The following is a 23,769-nucleotide window of genomic DNA, read 5'->3' as shown; positions in this document are numbered from 1 at the left end:
GGGCCCCACGTTGCAAACTTTTCAATCCAAAGAAAAACGCTCGTAGTTTCTAAACTAGGTGCTCAAATCAAATTCTAATTGTATCAATGTGATCCTCATGACGAGATCAATTTACTAATTGTATCAAATTCTAATTCTAATTTAAACAAGACCACGCTTGGATATATTTAGATATTTTTTTGTTTGGAACATTTTTTAATTAAGGTGGAACAATTCATTATAAAGCCAGAACAATTGTTTCAGGTTCAAAAAATATTTGTTATGTCTTAAGAAAAAAAATGTTCCAAGAATAAAATTCACTAAAAATATCAAGTGTGGTCTTGTTTAAAAAAATTCATGCATAAATCATATCAGGAACTAGACTACTCGTCGCAGAATATTTTCATCGATTTAACAAACAGAGTAGAAATAATATTGATTAATCGTATAAGCTAATTGAATTATCAAAATCACATGTATCCATGACTACATATATAAACAAGTTAACATAACAAAAATCAAAAGTAGAGCATTACCTGCTGATACTCAGTCTAAATCAAACAAAAAATTTCATGCTCATGCAAATGAATAGGATTAGAGAAAAAAATCGATGAACAAATTATATCATGGCCCAGACATTGAAATGAATATGCGAACAAAAGTCTACTCGTAACGGAATATTCTCATCAATTAAACAAACAAAGTAATCATATATACTAATTGAATTAACAGAACCTTATGTATACATAACTACATATATAAATAAATTCATATAAAAGAAAATTGAAACTAAAACACTAATGACTGATACTCAATCTAAGTCAAAAAAATTTAACACTCAAGTAAATCAATGGGATTATAGAAAAAAAACATGAACAACCTATATCATGGCCATAACATTTGAAATGAATACGCAAATAAAAGAAACAAAGAAACGAAGGAAAAAAGAAAGAAAGAAAGAAAAGAAAAGAAAGAAATGAATAAAGGAAAAAAAGGAAGGGAAAGAAAAAGGAAAAAAAGAAAAAAGAAAGAAAGAATTGAAGAATGGAAAAAAAGAAAGGAAAAAATAAAGAAAAAATGAAAGAAGAAACAAAAAGAAAGAAATAAGAAAAAGAAAAAGAAAAAGGAAAGAAAGAAGATGAGAAGAGAAACCACAGCCGTTCACTAAACAGGTACACGTCTAGGTTTAACGGGATCTGAATCTAAATCTTAACTTCACACAGTGTCGTATTCAGGCGGATTACAGTGCTAATTGGCAATCATATCCCGAATCAACGTGATGCTCATGTTCTCTGGCTTGTCATTTGCAAGTTCACAAAAAACTTTTTTTTAAATAATATGATTTTTGGACCACAATGGCAACGTGAGCAAGAATATTCCCTGATTACATGGCAAACCAGATGCATTACTCGAACACAATCTATTTTTGCTTTTGACCAGCTAAAATAATCTTAATTCATTCGAGATTGCAGAATGGAGGGTAAGTGGCAATCCACAAAAGACTACTCGTAGCAGAATACTTTCATCGATTAAACAAACAGAGTAGAAATAATATCGATTAATCGTGTGAGCTAATTGAATTAACAAAATCACATGTACCCATGACTACATATATAAACAAGTTAACATAAAAGAAATCCAAAGTAGAACACTTTCTAGTGATACTCAATCTGAATCAAACAAAAAATTTTATATTCATGCAAATGAATAGGATTAGAGAAAAAAAATCGAACAACAAATTATATCATGGCCCAGAACAATTGAAATGAATATGTGAACAAAAGTTGTAACAGAACATTCTCATCAATTAAACAAACAAAGTAGAAATAGTTTCAATTAATCACATGAACTAATTGAACAAACATAATCATATGTATGCATGACTATATTAAACAAGTTCATATAAAAGAAATCCCAAGTAAAACACTAACTGTTGATACTAAATTTGAGTCAGCAAAAAAATTATACTTAAGCAAATCAATGGGAATACATGAAACAATTCAAGAACAATTTGTATCATGGACCAGAACAATTTGAATGAATAAGCGAACAAAGGTCTGTAGTACCAGGATATATTCATCAATTAAACAAACAGAGTAGAAATAGTTCCAATAAATCATATAAATTAATTGAACTAACAGAATCTTATGTATACATAACTACATATATAAATAAATTCATATAAAAGAAAATCAAAACTAGAACACCAATGGCTGATACTCAATCTAAGTCAAAAAAAATTTAACGCTCAATTAAATCAATGGGATTATAGAAAAAAATACATGAAAACCTATATCATGGCCCATAACATTTGAAATGAATACGCAAATAAAAGAAACAATGAAGGAAAAAAGAAAGGAAAAAGAAAGGAAAAACAAATGAAGAAAGGAAAAAAAAGGAAGGGAAAGAAAAAAAGAAAGAAATGAAGAAAGGAAAAAAGAATGGGAAAGAAAAAAGATTAAATGAAAGAAGAAACAAGAGGAAAGAAAAAAGAAAAAGAAAAAGAAAAAGGAGAGAAAGAAAGAAAAAAGGCAGGAAGAAGAAAAAGCAAGCGTAGCCCCTGTCCTGTCGGGCATCGCGACCCAGGAAAGAAAAAAAGCAACGTGGGTTGCGGCTAGGAGGGGTGTGCGTGCATGCGAGCGCTGCCACACGCATGTGCTGCATCGACGCATTTTGGTGGGTGTGCATGTGGCCTTAGACGCACACACATGCGGCACCCCCGTTCCTGATCTGATAATCCTGCCGCCGGCACGAACTGTGGAAAAAGTCCATTAGTGGTCCCTCAACTATCACTGGACTCAAAAACCAGAAATCCGTGGCCCCTCAACTTTGAAAACCGTTCACATGTAGCCCCTCCGGCGGTTTTGATAGCGGTTTTTGCTGACGTGGATGTGGGGCCCACATGTCAGATTTCTCTCTCTCCCTCCTCTCTTCCTTGTCTCTCGCTGATGCGTGGGCCCTTCCTGTCAGCACCATTTTCCTCCTCCCTCGTCTCTCCCTCTCTGAACTCTCTGCTCTCTCTCGATCCCCCTCCCTCTCCCACCAGCCACCACCACGCTATAAAAATCCTCGCTTGCCGCTGCTGCTACTTTCACATCGCCATCGGCCAGCCACCGCGTCCTTCCCCCATCCATCTCCCAGCATGGCACGCCTCCCTAGTGCTCCCTTGGCCGCTCTCCTCGTCCTCTGCCTGCTCGCGGCCACCTCCAGCGGCGGCGGCCCGGGCGCAGTGGTGCTGCCGGTGAGCAAGGACGACGCGACGCAGCAGTACGTGATGGCGTTCCGGCAGCGCATGCTGCAGGTGCCTGTGAAGGCGGTGGTGGACCCGAGATGGCAACGGGTAGAAAAAACCCGCAAATCCGGGGACACCGAACCTGTTGGGCGCGGATTCGGGTCTGGGTTCGTACCCGCGGGCGCGGGTGCAGGTACGAATTCAAACCCGACGGGTATTTGCTAACGGATTTCAAAATTTAATACCCGAACCCGCAAACCCACATACCCGCTGACATGTGGGTCCAAATACATGAGTATATATAAGAGTTTCTAGGGTTTCCCAGGCTCCCAGCCGCCACTCACCCACCCCGAGTCCCCGACTCCCAGCCGCAAACCCCATCGCCCCCTCGGGCGCTCAGCCTCCAGGGCCACCGGCTCCCCTCCGGCCGCCGCTCTCCCCTCCGGTCGGCGTCTCCCTCTCCGGCCGGCGCTCTCCTTAGCGGGCTCGGCGTCTCGGCGGCCAGCAGCTCCCCTTCGACTCGGCGTCCCGGCGGCCAGCAGATCCCCTCTGGCCGGCGGCCGGCAGATCCCCTCCGGTCGGCCTCTCCCCCTCCGGCCGCCGCTCCAGACCCCCTCCGGTCTGCGCTCCCCCTCCGGCCGGCGCTCCACCAGGTCCTCCTCCGGCCACCGCTCCGCAAGTTTCCCTCTGGTCAGGCCTTAACCTTCGGCCGCTGCTCCCAGGCCCCCAACGCCAGAAGCTTATGCTCCTGCACAGGCACAGCTCCGCCAGGCCCCGACGCCAGGACCAGAAGCTCCTGCACGTCCACAGGTACGTCCGCCGCTCGCCCTCATGTATGTACTGCAGTAACAGCCGCATGCACTGATATACTCTTGTGTACGCTAGATCTGCTCTTGTATATGCTTGATCTATTCGTATTGGCATGATCTGAACATGTTAATTGTTCTGCAGTTGCAATGGCTAGTACACCAAGTAGCTCCCAAGTTCCAGGCTCCCAAGCATCAGGTGTTGTAGCAGCTGCAACTGATACAACAGAAGAAAATGTTGTGCACATTTCAGATGGAGAGGAACAAGCTGCTGGTCCTGGCAAAAAGAGGAAGCAATATTCTAAAGTGTGGAATGACTTCACCCAAGTGTGTGTTGATGGAAAATGGAAGGTCAAATGCAAGCATTGTGGCAAGAATCTTTCAGCCGTCTCAAGGAATGGTACAACCCATCTGAAAACCCATCTCACATCTTGTCCTTTAAATAACAAGAGGCCAGGGGATAAAATTCAAACTAATTTGCGGTTTGGAACCACTGAAAAAGGAGCAGTGAGTGTAGAAAACTATGTGTTTGATCAAGAAGTAGCTAGGAAAGCTCTTTATTCCATGACTATATTGCATGAGTACCCACTGTCCATTGTTGATCACCATGGTTTTCGTAAGTTTGTTAGTGCCCTGCAGCCTTTGTTTAAAATGGGTACTAGAAACACTATTAGAAGGGACATAATGCATTTCTATGAGGGTGAGAAAAGGAAAGCTAGGATATTCTTGCAAAGGACCAATTGCCGTGTTGCTGTTACAACTGATCTTTGGACAGCTGATAATCAAAAAAGAGGTTATATGGCTGTCACTGGACATTTTATTGATGACTCGTGGATGATGGTGATAGGTTCAATAGCTTTTGGTCCTGCCTTGAAGACATTCAGGAAGAAATGAAAGAAGATTCTTGCATCACTCCTGCTGATTCCGACTGATATGAGTTCCATTTGGTTGGTTCAACAGAACTTTTTATGTAATAATGGTGTTGAACAATAACTCTTGTATGGTTGTATGTTTTTCTTTGTGCATCAAACTATTTATTTGTTGGCTTGTACTTGTATTAAACTATTTATTTGTGGGCTTCTACTTGTATCAGACTATTACATGTTGGCTTCTACTCTTCTATTTATTTGTTATTTTTTGCTGGCTGTTATATATTTGATTTCCCATAGTTTGCGGGTGTGCCCGCGGGCATGCGGATATCCGCGGACAGCGGGTACGGGTATTGTTTTATGCCCGTAGTGGGTTGCGGGTGCGGATTTTGGTTTGCGGGTGCGGGTTTATCAAACCCATATCCGCGCGGATTTTACCCGTTGCCATCTTGAGCGGGCACCACGCTCTGGGTGGACTGCGAGCCCGGCCGGTACACGTCCACCTCCTACACGTGCGTGCCGTGCGAGTCCAAGCCCTGCCGCCTCTCGCGCTCGGGGGCCAATGCCTCAACGACACCTGTGCCGGGTTCTCGGAGAACACGGCTACCCGGGTCAGCACGGGCGGGAACATCATCACCGACGTGCTGGCGCTGCCCACCACGCTGCGCCCGACGCCCGGGCCGGTCCTCTTCACCTGCGGCGCCACGTTCCTGACAGAGGGCCTCACGGCGGGGGCCGCGGGGATGGCGTCGCTCAGCCGCGCCCGCTTCGCGCTGCCCACATAGCTGGCCGCCATGTTCCGATTTTCGCAGGTTCGCGTTCTGCCTGCCGCCGCAGGCGCGGCGGGCGCCGCCATCTTCGGCGGCGACGGGACCTACGCGTTCTAGCCTGGGGTGGAGCTGTCCAACGCGTCGCTCGTCCACGCCCTGCTGCTCGTGAACCCGGTGAGCATGGCGGGCGTGTCCACCAAGGGCGACAAGTCGGACGAGTACTTCGTCGGCGTGACGGGGATCAAGGTGAACGGCCGCGCCGTGCCGCTGTACGTGACGCTGCTGGCCATCGACCGGAGGAGCAGGACCAAGCTCAGCACGGTGGCGTCCTACACCGTGCTGGAGTCGTCCATCCACCGCGCCATCACCGACGCGTTCGCGGCGGAGATGGCCATGATCCCGCGCGCCCCGGCCGTGGCGCCGTTCGCGCTCTGCCTCGACGGGAGCAAGGTCGGAAGCACGCGGGCGGGGCCGGCGGTGCCGACCATCGAGCTGGTGCTGGGTAGCGACGCCGCGTCGTGGGTGGTGTTCGGGGCGAACTCCATGGTGGCCACCAAGGGCGGGGCGCTGTGCCTCGGCGTGGTGGAGGGAGGAGGAAGATGGTGCTGACAGGTAGGGCCCACGCGTCAGCGAGAGACAGGGAAGAGAGGAGGGAGAAAGAATATTCTGACATGTGGGTCCCGCATCCACGTCAGCAAAAACCGCTATCAAAACCACCGGAGGGGCCATATGTGAACGGTTTTCAAAGTTGAGAGGCTATGAATTTCTGGTTTTCTGAGTTGAGGGGCCAAACTCGGACTCCAATGATATTTGAGGGGCCACCGGCCAATGGACTTTTTCCCACGAACTGTCTCCCTTCCATGGTCCATGGACCATAGATCAGCCCACGTCCAACTTCTTCCCGGACAGAGAGTTCCCACGAGGCATCCGCTGTGTAGGCCCATCCACCTTGGATCACGCGAGGCATCCGATGTGGAGGTGCCTTGTTTTGTTTATGGGCCTTCTTAGTTGAATCTCACACCCATTACAAGACTCCTTTATTAAAAACCCCGTTACAAGACTCAGTGATCAGGCATTGAGAACCAAGTGGGCAAGGCAACCACGAGTGGTACGCACTCCACAACTGCACTGTTGCTGATTAAAAAATAATGTATTTTGTTTTCAAATACCCTCGCAAATGTACGCATATTCGCCGATACAAGTACAAGCACTCAAACATTACCCCTATAAACGCCTTGAAAAGATTGGTGAAGTCATCACGGACATCTTGTTGTCGACAGAAATGTCATCGGCCACCGAAAGCATGCCCCGATGAATCCAGAAAAATACAAGTAACCGTACCAAGTCTAGGACTTACTCGGGTGCAAGTAACCGTACCAAGTCTAGGACTTACTCGGGTGCGCAGGTTTCACCACAAGTAACCTAAATAGCTCAGTTTTCTTAGCTAATTTTTTTTTAGAAAACTACATTGTTGCTGTATACCTGACTACCTATCGACCATACAAACTTCAGTCAATCTTACTTTTTTTATAAAAAAAAGCATCCGAGTCATACAATGGCTCCAACCTCCAGATGTTGCATCCTGAAATGTTCCTATTTTCCATAGGAAATACCAGTGTAGCTAGCGCCTGAATAACAGAAGCGAAATTCAGAGAGATTACTCCCCCGAACATGGCTACTAGTATTCAGACGTCACACCTATGGTATGTTCGCACGCCATCTAATGACATCAGGGGAACTGGTGCCCGGATGTCCGATGGGGATAACCCCCATCGGACGCCCACCCCAACAAAAATGAGTGTTGCATGCAACACTTTAAAGAAAAACCTCTTCAATCTTTCTCACATTCCGGTCAAATGCACAATATACAAAACTCCTCCCACCGCAACACTCTCCCATGTTGCATTCAACATCGTTGTTGTTGCAACATAAATAAACAGATGCAACAAATAAAAATCACTACTGCAACATTGTAAACCAAAGGATGCAACAATGTTGATGTTGCAACAAAATGTTGATGCTGCAACAAGAAAAACCATCTTCCGCAACAAACCAAATGCACTACTCCAACAAAACAAATGCACTATTGCAACATTCACGAATCCGCGAAGTCTGCAACAACCTAAATGATGAATTGCAACAACCAAAAATCATTTTTGCAACATCAAGAAAATGCTACTGCAACATTCACGAAGCCACCAACATCCTGAAGCTCGATGTGGAGAGCACCGGCCAGGTGACGCGCACGAGCTGCAAATCCAGCAAGCCGCTCGCCGGTGGCCCTCGCGCCGACCTCGCCGCGCCCTGCCACCTCGCGCGTCGGCGCCTCCGTCCCCTTGCGCACCGTTTGCCTCCGCCAGCAGCCCCCTCGTGCGTCGTCGCCTCCGTCCGTCGCCGGGCCGCCCTGCCACCCGTCGCCGGCGCTGGCCCCGGTCCCCCCCTAGCGCCACCCTCTGCCTCCCGCAGCCCCCTCGCACCGCCCCCGGACGCCCTGCGCGGCGGCGCCGTAAATCCAGCCTGGATCCGGCCGGCGGCGGGCGCATGGAGGAGTCGGCTGCGATGTGAAAATGGGGAGAGAGAGCAAGAGGGTATAGAGATAAGGACATGCAGGTGGGGAGCACTGGGTCCCACATTGTCCGATATTTTTTCGGGTGTGTCGGACGTCTGGTTTGGAGCATTACCGGCCCCGTTTGGTTGCGCGATGTAAATTTTTTGAAAAGATATCTTTCTATATTTCAAGTACTAAACATAGACTAATCACAAAAATAATTACAGAACTCGTCTGTAAATCGCGAGACGAATCTAATGAGCCTAATTAATCCATCATTAGATGTTGTTTACTGTAGCATTAATGTAGCAATTTAGCGTCTGATTACCGCCTAATTAGGTTCATTAGATTCGTCTCGCCATTTACAGATAGCAGTCGCAATGCGTTTTTTATTTTATCTAGATTTAAGTCTCCATGCAGGTGCCGGAAAATTTTTTTGGAATTTTGATTTTTGTAACTGAACACGGGCCGCATCTACATTGTGTTTCTTGGAGCGCCAACCATGCGTGGCAACAAAACGGCCGCAGAATTTTAGACTGTCTCCAATGGTACCCTCTAAAATCCACCCCTAAAAGGAATATTCTTCTCTCTCTAAACAGATTCCGCACTCCATATCAAAATTCTCTCCAACAATACACTCCATACCACACCCCCTATACCGCACCATCCAATATTATATTTATTTTTTCCTCAACATTATCCAACGTCCATTCATCCATACTCCTCTCTCTCTCAACGGTTGGCTGGGCGAATCTCATCGGGCCCACGAGCGCAGGGTGGAGGGCAGCCGTACACCTCCAGATTTAGCGATTCTCTCTCCTCCCCCTAAATTTGCCGGCTCCTTTCCAGTTCACCGTTGGAGCGGGTGGCGGTCCACGACGCCCTCTAAAAACAGGTACCGGACCGTTTCCAGACCACCGCTGGAGACGGTCTTAGACTAGCACACTTTGCTTGGATCTGTCGCCTGGGCAGGACAAACTGCAATACTGCATCAATGGCTGAACGGCGTGATTTGGCTGCATACGTCAGCCTGAGGGTTATCGCCTCTTATGCATCAGTCTCTGCGATTCATTCAGGGCCGGGAAGTGTTGCTGGGTTGTTTGTACTTTAATTCGGATCGAGCCTGCTGCCTCGCCCCCATTGCCTACTGACACTGTCTGGTTGAATGGTTGGCAAGAGCCAAGAAGCATGGAAGTGAGCATGGAAGAAAAATGTTAGCAAAGTCACTTGTTGATAGAGTATACATACGACATTTCTCTGGACATGGTTCAGGTCGCCAACGACAAACCGTCCTTGGCAAGAGGGCAAATCATCCCTGGCCGGCTCCAGGCCATCTCTGCTGTTCCAAGTGCATGGCACACTAGCTACAACATGTTCACATTCTGGGTTGTACCAAGATGTACCACAGCCATACAATTTCCGAGTTCTAGTATTATGTTTTTCTTTTAACGTAAAAGAGGGCAGCGTAGACACCAAGAAGAATATGAGTATATATATTAGGTGAGCTTAGGGCAAATTACTGCCACACAAAAGCTCTTCTTCTTTATTTGGTCGATTTCCTCTTTAGTGCACTCTGTCACTTAAAGTACTGTCACGATTTAGTTTTGAAATATGCGGCGCGCGGTTGCACTTCTTTCTACACATTCCGTTTGAAATACGAGCAGGAAGGAAGGCCGGATCGGAATGAAATATCTCATCTGCCGCGCGCGTACGTACACAGCTACTGCTGCGATCCGATAGATCCCGGCGTCACCGTCATCGGCTCGGGCACGTCGGCCGCCTGAGCTGCACGCAGCCATGGGCTGCCGGCGCGGGGTCTGGCGCCCGCGCTGCGCCACGTTTTCCGGCGGCAGGGGGACGAGGTGGTCGCACCGCGGCCCTACAGAGTGCGGTCGCGCGCGTGGAGGGGAAGAGGAATTGAAGCAAGCTAGGCAGGCAGGTTCCATGCAGCTAGCCCAGCGCGCGACCAGCTCCAACCTGGTAGCGGATCGACCGGGAATGCCAAAACGGGGCCGCGCCTAGGCAGGTGATCGCCGAGGGCGCGGATGGCGACGCGCGCCGGATGGGATGGCGAAGACCGCGCGGCTTTCGCCAAATCATTGCCGCAGCGCGGGATAGGATAGATGGAGCGAGCCGTCCGCGTCCCGCCTCTCCCTGTCTGCTTTACTCGCCCGGCGGCAACTTGCGCCGAGATCTTCTTTCCTCCTGTTTCGACGAACCACACGATCGAACAACTAACGGCGCCGGCGATCCGCGAGCTCCTCCGATCCCTTCCCTGCTGATTATATTGCGGAGCTGGCCGTCGCGGTCCGTCGCCGGGTAATATCGATCGGCTATCTAGCTAGTAGCCGGCTTGCCGCCGCCACTGTCAGGCCTGGCCCCATGCATCTATCATCATATCGTCTCGGCCGGTGCAGTGCAACTGTGTGCAAGTGCTAAGGGCCGGCCGGTGTGTGACCATGCATACAGATGCTGGCGTCGATAGTCCATTTGCGCTAGCTCGTCAGCATCATCAATCGTGCTCTCCGTAGATCGATAGATCCCTTGAGCAGTATAATGGCCGACTCCACATCCATAAAGCTAAGCCAAGGTTGTGGCAAACACGATGGCGCGCGGCAAACACTAAAAGCAAGCAATGCAAGCAACCGCGCACATGAAAAGCTTCAAAAAGACTGGCTGTCCTGTGAGCACCCTTGACAATGAAAAGAAAAGTTGTTCTGGCTATGATTCTACGAAATGAATCCCACCATGACTGGTAAAAGGAATATTTAATTTGACTGGTTCGTTACCGGCGGGTACCTAGCATTACGTAAGAACGAAGCAGGACTAGTATTATATTCTCGACTGTTCTCAACATGTTGCCTTCTGCAACTGTCAGTAGGTATGTACGGTGGTTGATGACGACCTTATTATGCTTGCAAATAGATCACTGCTGCATTCTTAATTTGGAAATCGTATTTTCTTGCATTGCTAGCTTCTGGATAAAATTACAGCTAACTGAAGCTGATTTCTTCTTACTAGCTATATATTCTACCGAAACATACACATTTTTTATAAAGGTACCAAAGCATACACATGCATGCACTCCGTACCATACGACGTCCATCCTCGGCACCTGCAAACTACTCCCTCCCTTCATAAATAGATAACACCATTGACTTTTGATCATAAGTTTAACCACTCATCTTATTTAAAAAATTTATACAAATACATGAAAATATTAATCATGCTTAAAATATTTTAGATGACGAAGTGAGTTATACATAAGATTTTTGAAACTTACTAAATTTTTTGAGTAAGACAATTGATTAAACTTGTGATCAAAAGTCAAAGATGTCCTCTAGTATTTACGAACGGAGGGAGTAGATCTCAAATAAAACACTGATGCCCCGCTACGTTCCTAAGAGCAACTCCAAGAGCAAGGCTATCCTAAAGGGTTTGCAAAAAAAAAGCTCCAAAACATAAATCCAACAGCCCTTCTATCTAGGGAGGCCGGCTATCTGCCTGGCCATATTCCTCCCCTCCCTGGCCATATATAGCACCTCTCTCCCCTGGCTATCCCAGGCCTCGCGCGCACTTTTCACTCTTCCCGCCGGTCCCCCCGCCATTCCCCCCGCTCTTTCCCGCACGCGCGCTCCCCCCTCCCGACGCCCTCGCGCCACCAGCGACTTGGGCACGGGCATGCGGTCGCGTCGGCGTCGCCGCCTTCCTGCAGCCCCGCGCCGCCGCTCGCCGCTGCCACTCCATCCCACCGCCACGCCACCCCGCCGCCATGCCATCTCGCCGTCGTCGCCTCGCGTTGCCGCCCTCTCGCAGTGTTCGCGCTCGCGCTCTCATCGGTGGCGCTCGCCCTCCCGCCGCGCTCTCCCTCCCGCATCCTCCATCCAATCGGCGGTGGCGCGCGACCCCTCCTTCATCCCCTCCCCTGGCCGACGCTATGGCGGCAGGCGGGCTGCTGGCGCGGTGGGTGTCGGCCCGGCGGGGGGGCAGGCGCAACGAGTGTCGACCCAGCGCGGCGAGCAAGCACGGCGGCCCGACGCGGCGAGCAAGCGGGAGGGCGGCGCGGTGGCCTCCCGTCGTGTAGCCATGGGCAGCAGCAAGGAAGGTTGGAGATAGAGGCTGACGGAGTGGGCCAGAACTGATTTGAATATAGAAACTCAAGATTATAGCCAGGCTGTTAGGTTCCCTCTTGTTTGGAGGGCTTTCCATAGTTTTAGAAGCTTGCTAAATCTCCAAATTTAGCCAAGGATTTGGTCAGGCTGTTGGAGTTGCTCTAAGAGAAGCTATTAAAAGTAGCAGTTTCTATATTTTCCTTGCTCCCTGACCTTTTTTGGCCAGGTGGACCTCCTCCTCTATGTATATGAAGCATGCATGAACTCTGTGCTTCCTTATTACACATATATCTAAAAAAAATTCTTGCAAGGCCTGCGTGGAACATATGCACGCGTTTATTCCGCATTCTAAATGCGTGCAGTTTGGCCACATGTACATCACTTTTGTCATGGCTAACATTAATTCTCCCTAGCTGCAAGTGGCGGGCACTCATTCAGGACCTTGGCTAGTATATGTGTGTTTACGTTGAATGCAAGAAAATGATGTGGAATCTCAAACGCGTCTGTCCAGTAGCCATACATCGGATCGGAGGCCTATCAGACGAGAAGACGAGACCCGGCCGGATGGAAGCAAAAAAATAAGACTCGATATGACGACTACAGCCTGCTGCTCGGCACAAGAAGGGCCAACCTTCTTCTCTCGTGTGTTACCTTTCCGATCCGGCGGGTGTTTAATTTCTTCCCGTGCGATCGCGAGCTCCAATCCGTCCGCGTCTGCACAATCTATCATAGCTTTCTCGGAACGAACGGATCGGAGCAGGAAGGTGCCCGCGCGCAGTGTGGATCATATCGTCGAATATCTATGTATGCCTCACGGTCACGGCTCGAGCCGGTATTGGTCTCCGCGAGAATCTATCTATCCTCGACGTCCTGCGCTGCGCGCTGTTGTATGGTCTTGCGCTCGCACACGGATCGAAGGCAGCTGCCAGAGAAGCCCAGATCGAACTCTGGTGGCATTCAGGGTCGTTCTCCACAGACGACGGGCAAGCAAGTTGATACGCCGGCCGAGAGCTCTAGCGATCGAGGCGACCGAGCCAGCGCCGTCGTCGGCACGTACAGCATATATAGTACGATTCGATGGAGCATTACGACGACGTCCCCTTCCGTCCGTCCATCCATGGATCCATAATAATAATTCAGCTCATCCGGATCCATCGGAGCTCTCAGCGGCGAGGTAAAGATGATGGTAGATAGAGCTAGCAGCTGTCGACCGGCGCGGTGAAATTGAAATCCCGGTAGCTTTATCCCGGCCGTCCTGTGTTAGTCCGCTGTCCTGGGCGCCACCCACGTGACCGAGATTCCGCTAGCAGCGACCTCCACGACCGACCGCGCCGAGCGATAGATCGAATGTAGTAACTGCCTCCATTCGTGCGCTGCGATGGCCTAGCTAGCTAGCTGCTCCGATCTTCCGTTGCACTTGCACCGTCGTATGAGGAACATGGCATTGTTTGTGATTTTGGTGATTGAGTGACAACATAATTAATGGGACTAATGAGTTTGTGAGATCACACTTGTAAGAGTTTTAGGTCCCATGGATATGAGTCAACATATCTAATTCATCGTCAAGACGCAATGTCCAATCTATCGTCGAGACGCCAAGTCCAATCCACCATCAAGATGACAAATCCAATCCGCCGTAGAGATGTAAAAGCATAGTGGAAATCCAAAGACAGAATAAATTTGAAGAATCAAATTGATCGTTGCGATGCATTGGACGAGTTCGGCAGAAAACAGAGGCACCGGTTTAACCGATGCATGAGCATCGGTGCATCCGATGGTTGTCGGAAGATCCGACGCCCTGTCATCGGTGCAAGTCTGAGCGCCTCTAGAGATCAATGGAAGATCAACTGAAGAAAGAGTGCAGCACCAGTTGAACCGACGGTCCATTCAGAGGCATCGGTGCAATTGATGTACCATGTTCCAGAGACGATGTTAAGCGTACAGCAGCCAAGCCTTCAGCACCGGATGAACCGATGGCCATCGGAGCAATGCGTCGGTGCAATGACGTCAGCAAGGTGTAACGGATATATGAAGATCAAATGTCACCGGAAGTTCCGACGCTATAGCATCGGTTCATCCGATGGTCCCTGAAGTTGCTGCATCAGTGTCAGAGAGGCCAACGGCTACTTCAGAGCGCAGAATGACCGGAAGAACCGATGCCCTATGCACCGGAAGTTCCGATGTCTACGCAGAAAACTGGCCAACGGCTAGTAACGGCTCTCTTGAGTTGGTGGCCTATATATACGCCTCACCCCGACTATTTTGAGTTTGCTGGAGTTGTTAGAAGTCATACACACACCCAAGAACACCTCCAAGCCATACAAGAGCTCATTGATCATATCCTTAGGTTTTAGCACCAGCTTTGTAAAGTGTGAGTGCTATATTAGCTCTTGAGTGAGTGAACACGCAAGGTTGAGATCCTTGTGGCTAGTTCTAGAGTGAACCATACTTGTATTACGGTGCGCCGGCCCCTTGGAGCAATTGGTGGCTCGCCGGCAAGTCAACGACCCTCCAGCTTGGTGTGGAGCGGCGTCGACGACATTGTGTGGGGGACGGAGACCCCTCCTTCGTGGGCAATCTCCCTTAGTGAGGATCGGGATCAAGGTGACCGTGATTGTGTTCACGGAAGAGACTTGATTGCCGGGAAGCGATACTCTTCGTGAGTGCTTCAACAACGTGGACGTAGGGACGCCTTTGTGACAATCCGAACCACATGATAAATCCTCGTGTCGAGAGTTCGCTTCCTCTCATCCCTTTCTTTAACTTCCACATTTCATATTGCAACTTGTGTGCCTTTACCTTCTTAGTGTAGTATCTTGCTAGGATTGGCTATATGTTGCAAAAAAATTTTGGGATGAGGGTTACACACTAAGGTGAACCGTAGTTGCACATCTAGTTAGTTTGTTTTAGTTTAAGTTTTGTGCAAACTAGTTGGAGCCATAGGTGAAGATTTTAATATTGTCTAATTCACCCCATCTCCCTCTTAGTCCAGAGCACCCGATGGCTTTGACGTCGTCAGTCACAAACATGGGCGTCAGTCGTCACCCGGCCCAGCCAGCAGCTAGGCCAGCCGCCCTATCTCTCTCTCTATATGTGTCTGGTGTATGGTGAAAAAACCACATGCACATGCGACTGCCGAGCATATCTCTGCCATCCATCCACCTCGAGATTCCATCTAAAATACAACTTTAAATGTATTTTATTCCATCTGTGAGTTCAAGTTGGAATCTCGAGATGAAATGGAATGCTTGAATATGAATAAGCCCCATCGGTCGCATGTACATGAGGAGATATTTTTCTGTTCTATATGTTCCTTCTCTGTCAGGATCAAATTAAACGTCCGTTTAACATTACACTTGCGAAGAATCTTTAACTGCAGTTGATTGCCCTCATCTACTAGCTAGTACTGTACTATACACACTACCACCATATCCTCCGCACCTGTCGATTTCTGGTCGACATAGAGCAGCTGTAAAAGAGGAGGAGCGATCATATCGACGGGCATCAGAGCCGCCGGCTGCCGCGCCGTAGAAGGGTCACAGAAAAGCGGCAGAGCGCGATGGGAATGCGACCAACAAATAGGAAGCTAACGGCCGGGGCCACCATGCCTGCCTCTGCGGCTCTCTGCCGGCATGCGATACCGTATGCCGCCCACCGTGTATAAATAGCAGCGGCAGCTGCCATCCACACATGCACCAGAATCCCAACAGCATACTACTAGCTAGCTACATACTCTTGCTAGCTAGAGAGAGAGAGAGTGAGAATCGTTCTGAACTCGATCGATCGATCAGTAGCTACCAGCTAGCTTAGCTTCTTGTGCTTAGCTTGCATGGAGGATGACAAGAGGGAGGGCAAGTACCGCGGCGTCCGGAAGCGGCAGTGGGGCAAGTTCTCGGCGGAGATCCGGGACCCCGAGCGAGGCGGTGCCCGCAAGTGGATCGGCACCTTCGACACCGCCGAGGAGGCCGCCAGGGCCTACGACCGCGAAGCATTCGCCATGAAGGGCGCCACGGCCGTGCTCAACTTCCCCGTCGAGGCCGCCGGTAGGGGGTGCAGAGGCGCCGGCGGCGCCTCCTCCTCGGCTCCGGCGACGACGGGCGCCGGCAGGGGCCGGGTCCCCGACTCGGAGAAGGTGGAGCTGGAGTACCTTGACAGCAGGGTCCTGGACGAGCTCCTCGCGGAGGGCAACAACAAGAACTACTGATGATACCATGATACTACGAGAGCTACGGGAAAGAAATCAAGAATGGATGGTCCTCCCTCGGTTCTTTCGGTGCACGGACTGGAGCATGGCCATAACTAACTAGGGTGGTAATGGACCATGACTCTAGTGATCTTTTCACAGCCAAATAAGATCCTTAAATTATTTAGTTCAAAATTATATAAAATTAGAGTCCGATCCTTTTAAGGCCCGGCCCTTAGATTTTCTAGTTCAAAATCTTGGACTCTTTACCACTCCTAGCCATAACTAGTCATGATTTGCATGCGTGGACACACGTGTAGACTAAACATCCCACACGTCATTGTTCCAGCTAGCAGCAAGATCATGCGGCGTGCTTATATTATTATATTATATACTACTAGCTGCTTGCTTGTCACCAGGCCATGAAGACGGGATGAAGTTACTAGAGACCATCCATGCATTCGGTTCAAACGCCAGTACGTTGCCACTGCTATATAGTCCCTCGCTCCATCCGTCGTATATGCATAGTGCACAATGCTATGTGTATTTTGCTTAAATAAAAATGCATATTATTATACTTCCTTTCTATAAAAAAGAGATATGAATGCATACAGTACAATTGCCTTGCTGTAAATGAATATGCATACAAACTTATTTTAAATAGTGGCGTCGACTCTGGAAATACTACCAGTAGTTGTTTGTTGTGAAAGCCCCCAGATTTGATCCAGCGACATCTGGTTGTTGTGAATGAAAGGGAGTGGTAATCAAGTCCATGCATGGGCCCTTCTTCTCGAAAATGAAAGGATAGGGATCAGAGAAAATGACTGGGAATATTCTTATCGCAAGATCTGAGGTTTTTCCTGTTCAATTCGTGCGATCTATAGAAAATAATACAAATATTTTTATACCACACTTTATAGATATCTATGCATATTGCTATGTTCGGAGTGTCCATCAAAAGGCCTACATACACGTAGGTAGGTTTTGCCAATGACGCCTGTATAGTGGCACTACATCAGAGCCGGAGAGGGAGATAGTACAGCAGGATTGCCAATGATGTGACAAATCAAACATGCAATTAGATATTTATTTCTCTCTTTTTTTCAAAGTGGACGTGTTTTCTTGTCGACCCATAAATCTATGCGCTGTACAGTGGTAGATCGACGGAGCTTGATCAAGATGGAGCCACGTAGTGACGGGGGTCAAGGAAGAAGCTAGAAAAATATGTTCTAGAATTTTGAGGTTTTATTAGCATGGGGTGTGTGGCAAAACTAAATATATACTACCTCTGTTTTCAAATAAATGGAGTTTTAAAATTTTGCATGGAGATTAAGGCAGAGAAAGCGAGGAGAGATGGAGAAGGAGAGAAAAAAAAGAGTTGCTAATATCTCATTTATTTTAGAATAATTTTTGAATGATAAAACCTTAATTATTTAGAAATGGTGGTAGTATTTCCTTACAATTCAACGGCCTTCTTATTCTTCCAGTCTCAATTATTGGATATATATATAGGCTCCGCCCATGGTTACACAAAAGGAATAGAACGCCACATGCGCACGCAGCAAATATTTGATTCGTTCCAACTAAAGTCAAGGTCGATTGCAGTGGGGAGCCGTTGCGTTTTTTTAATTCCCTCTCTCTCTATATATATCTAATATCTCTCACTCACTCACTCACTCACACACATCAGTATCTCGTCTTGAGAATTTTGTCTACCTATTGCCTCTAGATTAACTACTAGTACTTTTTTAAAATTTTATTTTAGTGAGTATTTGAAGCGGCTCGGACTTTATTCGCAGTGAGAATTTAACAAGCTTGGCTGGATTGACCATATGTCCATATGGATCTTTATTCTGGGCTTTGTTGAGATGATGCACCCACCGACAAATGGCGAGTGCTCCTTGTAGCACAAAGATCCCCTAGCAAGCAGCCTTTTGCCTCCCCGTCTCCACTGGAACCATCCGTAGTCAAAAGCTGATGGGGACGGTGTTGATTCTCCACTGCAAGTGATGGAGGAAACCCACTACTGTGTTTCCCTAGGATTATTTGTTGTTTCCTAGAGAAATAGTGTTTCCCTACAGTTTCTTCAACAAACCTAGGGAACTATCAATTTCCCTAGGAATCTAACTTATTTTCTAGGGAAACATCGGTTCTTTCCCTAGGAATTTACCCATATCGTAGGAAAATGACGTCCAACGCGCTAGTCTAGTTCAAATTAAAGCATCACCCCAATCTCTCTCTCTCGTATCCTCTCGTCACTTCACTCCTCTCTCCTCATCTCTCATCTCATCCCCTCGCTGCCTTCTCTCTGTCGTGACAAATCAAGCAGGAGTGTGGTGGCCTGCGGAGCTCACGGCCGGCGAGCAAGAGGAGCGTGGCACCGGCGAGCTGGAGGAGCATGGTGACTGGCGGAGCAAGGGGGCGCGGCGGCCGGAGCTTGGAACCGGTGAGCAAGGGGAGCACGGCGGGGCAGCGAGCAGGCTGCAGAACCGCGCGGCGGAGCTGGGGCACGCGGCAGGCGAAGCCGAGGCAGGCGGCATCGAGGCTGCGGCGGTGCACGGTAGTCGGAGCAAGGGTGCTAGGCGACCGGGCTGCAGCGGGCGGAGCAGCAGCACGCGGCGGCCGATGAGCAGGCGCCGGCGCATAGGTGAGGCGCTGTTGCGCAGGTGCAGCGTGGCGGCCGGAGCACGGCAGGCGGAAAGCGGTGGCGCGCGGACGGTGGTGCAGCAGGGCGCGAAGGCTGGGCCGCGGCGGGCGGAGCAGCATCATGCGGCGGCCGGGTACGGCGGCGCGCGGCGGTCGGAGCAAGGCGACAGCGTCGGCGGGCGGAGTTGGGGCCCTTGGGGCTGCCATTTTTTTTAAACTTTTGCATTGCAGTTTCCCTAGGGTTCAAGGATTCCTAGGGAAACATTCCCTACGGTTTTCGTCGGAATCGTAGGGCACTTCCTCTTTTCCGTCGGAAATATCCCTAGAAACCTTCCCTTACCAATTTTCCTAGGGAAGTCTTTTCCCTAGGGTTTTTCAACCATTTCCTTAGGGTTTTGGCCCTAGGGAAACAGGTCGATTCCAGTAGTGACCGTACCCCAGGCTGCGTGAGCTTCCGAGCGCCCATGTAAGCAAACCCAAAAGAGCTGTCGTCGTGTTGCCAAAATTGGCCGGACCGCCACGGTCCTGCTCCTGCTACAGCTGCCGCCGCCGCTGCGATTGCGGCTGCTCGTGCTCGGCACGGCAGGCCTGTGTGCGGTCTGGATGCCCGATGGGCCGGCCGGCGGCCCTCGGCAACGCCCAACGCGGATAGATGCCTCGCGCGCGGCCTGCCTCTCGCGCCCGGTGGGCGTGCGCCTGCTCGGCTCGGCTCGGCTATCCCAGAGAGAGCAGGCCGTCGGGGCGATTTTTTCTATTTTATATTTAAAAAAAATCAAAATTTCAAAAATATATGTCCGTTTCAAAAAAAATTCGAAAATATACCCCGGTCGCCCGCCCCAGGGGCGACAGGACCTTAATGTATTTTTTTTCTTCTAATTTGCAAAGATGTCCCTGGCCGGCGGCGCGTTGGGGCAAGGGTGGCTTGTGCCCCCCCGGCGACATGGGGGCCTGTCGCCCTCCCCCCTCGGGCGACTGGGGTCCCCACCCACAGGCGACACGGGGGGCCTGTCGCCCCCCAGGCGACCGGCTCTATATAAGCTCTTGACCCCCCATTCCCTCCTCATTTGAGCTCAAAAATTCTACCATAAATCCAGAAAAAAAGAGAGGGGTGAGGAGAAGGGAAGCGGCGAAACCCTGCCGGATTGCGCACTTGTGATCTGCAGGTAGGTACATTTAACTTATGTATTTTTCCATTGGTATTGTAGAGTAATTTAATTTAATTAGTGCTATAGTAGAACCATTTAAGTAGGAGTTTAATGATACTTTAGTTACGTAGTAGTAAATTAGTTTAGAAAATTAGTACTACGCGTTTATTATTACAATTGCAGTACTATTAGAGACGTGTTTATAAATTAATTACGATTTAGAATAGAATTTCGCATATGCAGTATAGAATTTGAGTGTCATCACATAGTTATGAATACTCATATGTTGTAGTTGAAATCCATACTTAGTTTTTACGGATTATTGAATAAAGTAGTGAAGTAAAGAGTATAACTCGATAAGTATTCTGTGATATACACATATGTCGAGCAAGATGCAGTTTCAAGTTTTTTTTGGTGACTACAATGTTTTGTATGGGCCAAATGGAGTAGATCTTTTTGTCTTTAAGTGCACATCTGGCGCCATAGATAAACCTCTGGAGAGGAGTTTTGGTTCCATATATAAGTGGCTGCAGCGTGGGTTCCGTGTTGATCCGGAGACACATGTGATGACCGTCCAGTCTCTTATTAATTGGGAGGTAGAAAGTGATTTATGGGAATTGATGATGATACACAACACTGATGACTGGCAGAAGTACATGCAAGCAGCTATAGAGCGTGGGTGGCCTCTGGCCATTCTTGTTCAAACACTGGAGAAGACACAAAATGAAATCCAATATGGTGCAGATCAAGCAACTCCGAGTATTCGAAGAGAGGCCAACTATGTTGAGCAAGATGAGTCAGAAGAGATAGAGAACCAAAACATCAGACCACAAGGCCTTGCTGATGAGGGAGAGAGGATACATAGCATTGTGGACGAGATGGAGGCTGAAGACCAAACCGCAATGGAGATGGAAGAATATGAGGGCTCATCTGATGACGAGCAGTACTCATTGCCAAAAGAGTGGAAGGAGCATGGTTTTGGCAATCATGTCGTAGAAGACGTACGAAATCAGGAGTGGGAGTACAGAGGGAATGAGGTAGTGCAATGTGCAACATATCCAAACATTGAAGCCGTAAAAGATGCTGTGAGACTATGGACAATATCATTGAAACGAGAATTTAGAGTCGTAAAGTCTGTCAGTAAAGAATATGAGGTGAAGTGTGTGAATGATGGATGTCCATGGCGAGTACATGCATTCAAGAGAAAATGGAAGTTGAACTAAAAATATTCCATTGTGACAGAGCATACTTGTTTGCTGTCAGAAGTTCTTCCCTCGCATCGCAATATAACATGCGATTTTGTTGCAAAGCAAATATATGGGTTGATTATGGACAACCTAAATTATGAGCCAAAAATGATTGTTCGACACATTGAGCAGACTTACCAGTACACCATTTGTTATTTGAAGGCATGGCAGGCTAAACAAAGGGTGTTCGAGATGCGGTTCGGCACATACGAGGCATCATATGATAACCTACCTCATATGTTATCTCAGGTTGCTGCTAGAAATCCTGGAAGCTTTTATGACACATACCTCGTACCAGCCGTGACTAGGGGGCAAAGCATTCTGCAACGAGCCTTCTTTTGCCTAGGTGCCTGTGTTAGGGCATTTCAGTGTTGTCTTCCGGTGATATGCATTGATGGCACATTTGTGACTGGAAGGTATAAAGGTCAAATACTCACCGCAATCGGGGTAGATTGCAACAAGCAAATAGTTCCGCTCGCATTTGTATTTGTTGAGAATGAGAACTTAGATAGTTGGTATTGGTTCCTTGAACGAGTGAAGGTTCATATTGTTGCTGCACGTCTAGATGTGTGCCTTATTAGTGATAGGAATGCAGGTCTGCTACAATCAATACTGGAATTACAACGTGGAACTGCGACAACGCCTCCATTGTGGCCCGATGTCCAAAACAGGTGGTGCATTAGGCATATGTGTGCAAACTTATGACCACTTTAAGAACAAGGATCTTAAAAACATGTTTAAGAGATTGTGCAAACTTCTATGACCACTCACCCGTAGGCACACAAGGCGAGGCCTCAGGATGGCTATACCCGGCACCACGTGGAGGCACTAACTGGCGCGGTGAGTCTCTTGATCATATATATATATATTCATAAGATAATTCATGTGTTACTAACTGTTCTTTTACTCAATGGATGCAGTTTCTCCTTTGCAACATGATGGAGACGGACTGCTCGACTTACCTGATGAGGGTACGTGCCGGATCCCCAATGACCCAGTTTGAGCAGACAGAGGCATGGTCGAGGCAGCGTGACCAGTTGCGTTCAGTACTGCACAACTTGGGAAGCCGTGTGCAGTATGAAGACAGCCACGGGTCGTCCCAGGCCTCGTCGTCGTTCCCGTGTCCGGCGACTGTGCACCGGCCGACGTCTCAGTACTACACAGCTGCAGGTAACGTAGATATCTCTTTAAAATTAGATCATGTGTTGCTACATATTTACTAATATCACAAACAGGATACGATCCAACTACTGCGTTCGTCTATACTAGAATGTTTAGGGGGTACTACCAGTTGGCGGACCGTATCTAGAGATGGTATCGGAGCCACAGATACCGGACTACACAGGTTAATTTATGTTTCGTATTTCGGTTTGGGGGGGGGGCATGAAGTCATCCATGTCGTCATCCCGGTTAACACAAATTGGTGGTTGAGGTGCTGCAGCATGACTCGACGAACCTCCGGTCATCTGTTCTTGCGCAGGTCATCTAGTTTGCGGCATAAGTCCACCGAAGATACGTACCAATTTACGGAAATTTGTTATCTATTTGTTAATCAACTCCGTGTCCTTGGGGTAATCCTAGCATATAATTAAACAACAATGTTACTGTTTCATAAATATGGATTCCAAATGACGGACGAGATTAGAACTAAATGAGAGTTACCTTAATGTGCATCTCATACACCTCTGGCTACATCCATATCTTACAAGAACTTTGTAAGAATCCAATGATATTAGTATGATTCGCTAGTTCACATACTCTCATGTATATCTTCCGACGTTCTAGCAGGTGTCCCTTTAAATCTTGCGTAGTAATACCTCGAAATAATATGAAATATTTAAACTCTACTATTTTGGACAACATTATCTCTATCGTATCATCCGCTAACGGATCCAACTTCTTACTGATAACAAGATGGGTCATGATATCAAATATTATACTAGATTTTTCTTCGGTACATGAAAATCCTCCACAATTGGAGGCAGTCATTGCCTTATGCTGCAATATCAATAAGGTACTGTCATAATTCTATTATAATTCATAATTAATTTAAAAACAAGTCTGTAATAGTACTGAAATTGTAATACTAAACGAGTGTTCTAAAGCACCAAATCTAATTCAGCTAATCCGCTAATTAAATTAAATTGTTATACAATATCAATGGATTCATACGGAAGTTACCGGTAAATCACAAGTGCGCAATTCGGCAGAGCTTCGCCGCTTTTCTTCTCC

At 48.1% G+C, this 23,769-nt stretch overlaps 1 protein-coding gene and 1 pseudogene across 1 annotated transcript; both read left to right on the top strand.

The window, feature by feature from the left end:
- Positions 1-3,057: 3,057 nt before the first annotated feature.
- LOC120702084 lies at positions 3,058-6,265 on the top strand (annotated as a pseudogene).
- Positions 6,266-16,020: 9,755 nt separating this feature from the next.
- On the top strand, positions 16,021-17,133 carry LOC120703607 (ethylene-responsive transcription factor ERF098-like). The gene has a single exon (XM_039987737.1). It carries the CDS (start codon positions 16,146-16,148, stop codon positions 16,518-16,520), a length of 375 nt encoding a protein of 124 aa, XP_039843671.1. The 5' UTR covers positions 16,021-16,145; the 3' UTR covers positions 16,521-17,133.
- Positions 17,134-23,769: the final 6,636 nt, after the last annotated feature.

This window comes from Panicum virgatum, chromosome 4K (genome assembly GCF_016808335.1).
Source record: "Panicum virgatum strain AP13 chromosome 4K, P.virgatum_v5, whole genome shotgun sequence".
NCBI lineage: Eukaryota > Viridiplantae > Streptophyta > Magnoliopsida > Poales > Poaceae > Panicum > Panicum virgatum.
This window is presented reverse-complemented; position numbering and strand designations above follow the sequence as displayed.

What these genes read in the sequence shown, in the direction of transcription:
- LOC120703607 (XM_039987737.1), top strand. Translation starts at nt 16,146, where the DNA reads ATGGAGGATGACAAGAGGGAGGGCAAGTACCGCGGCGTCCGGAAGCGG.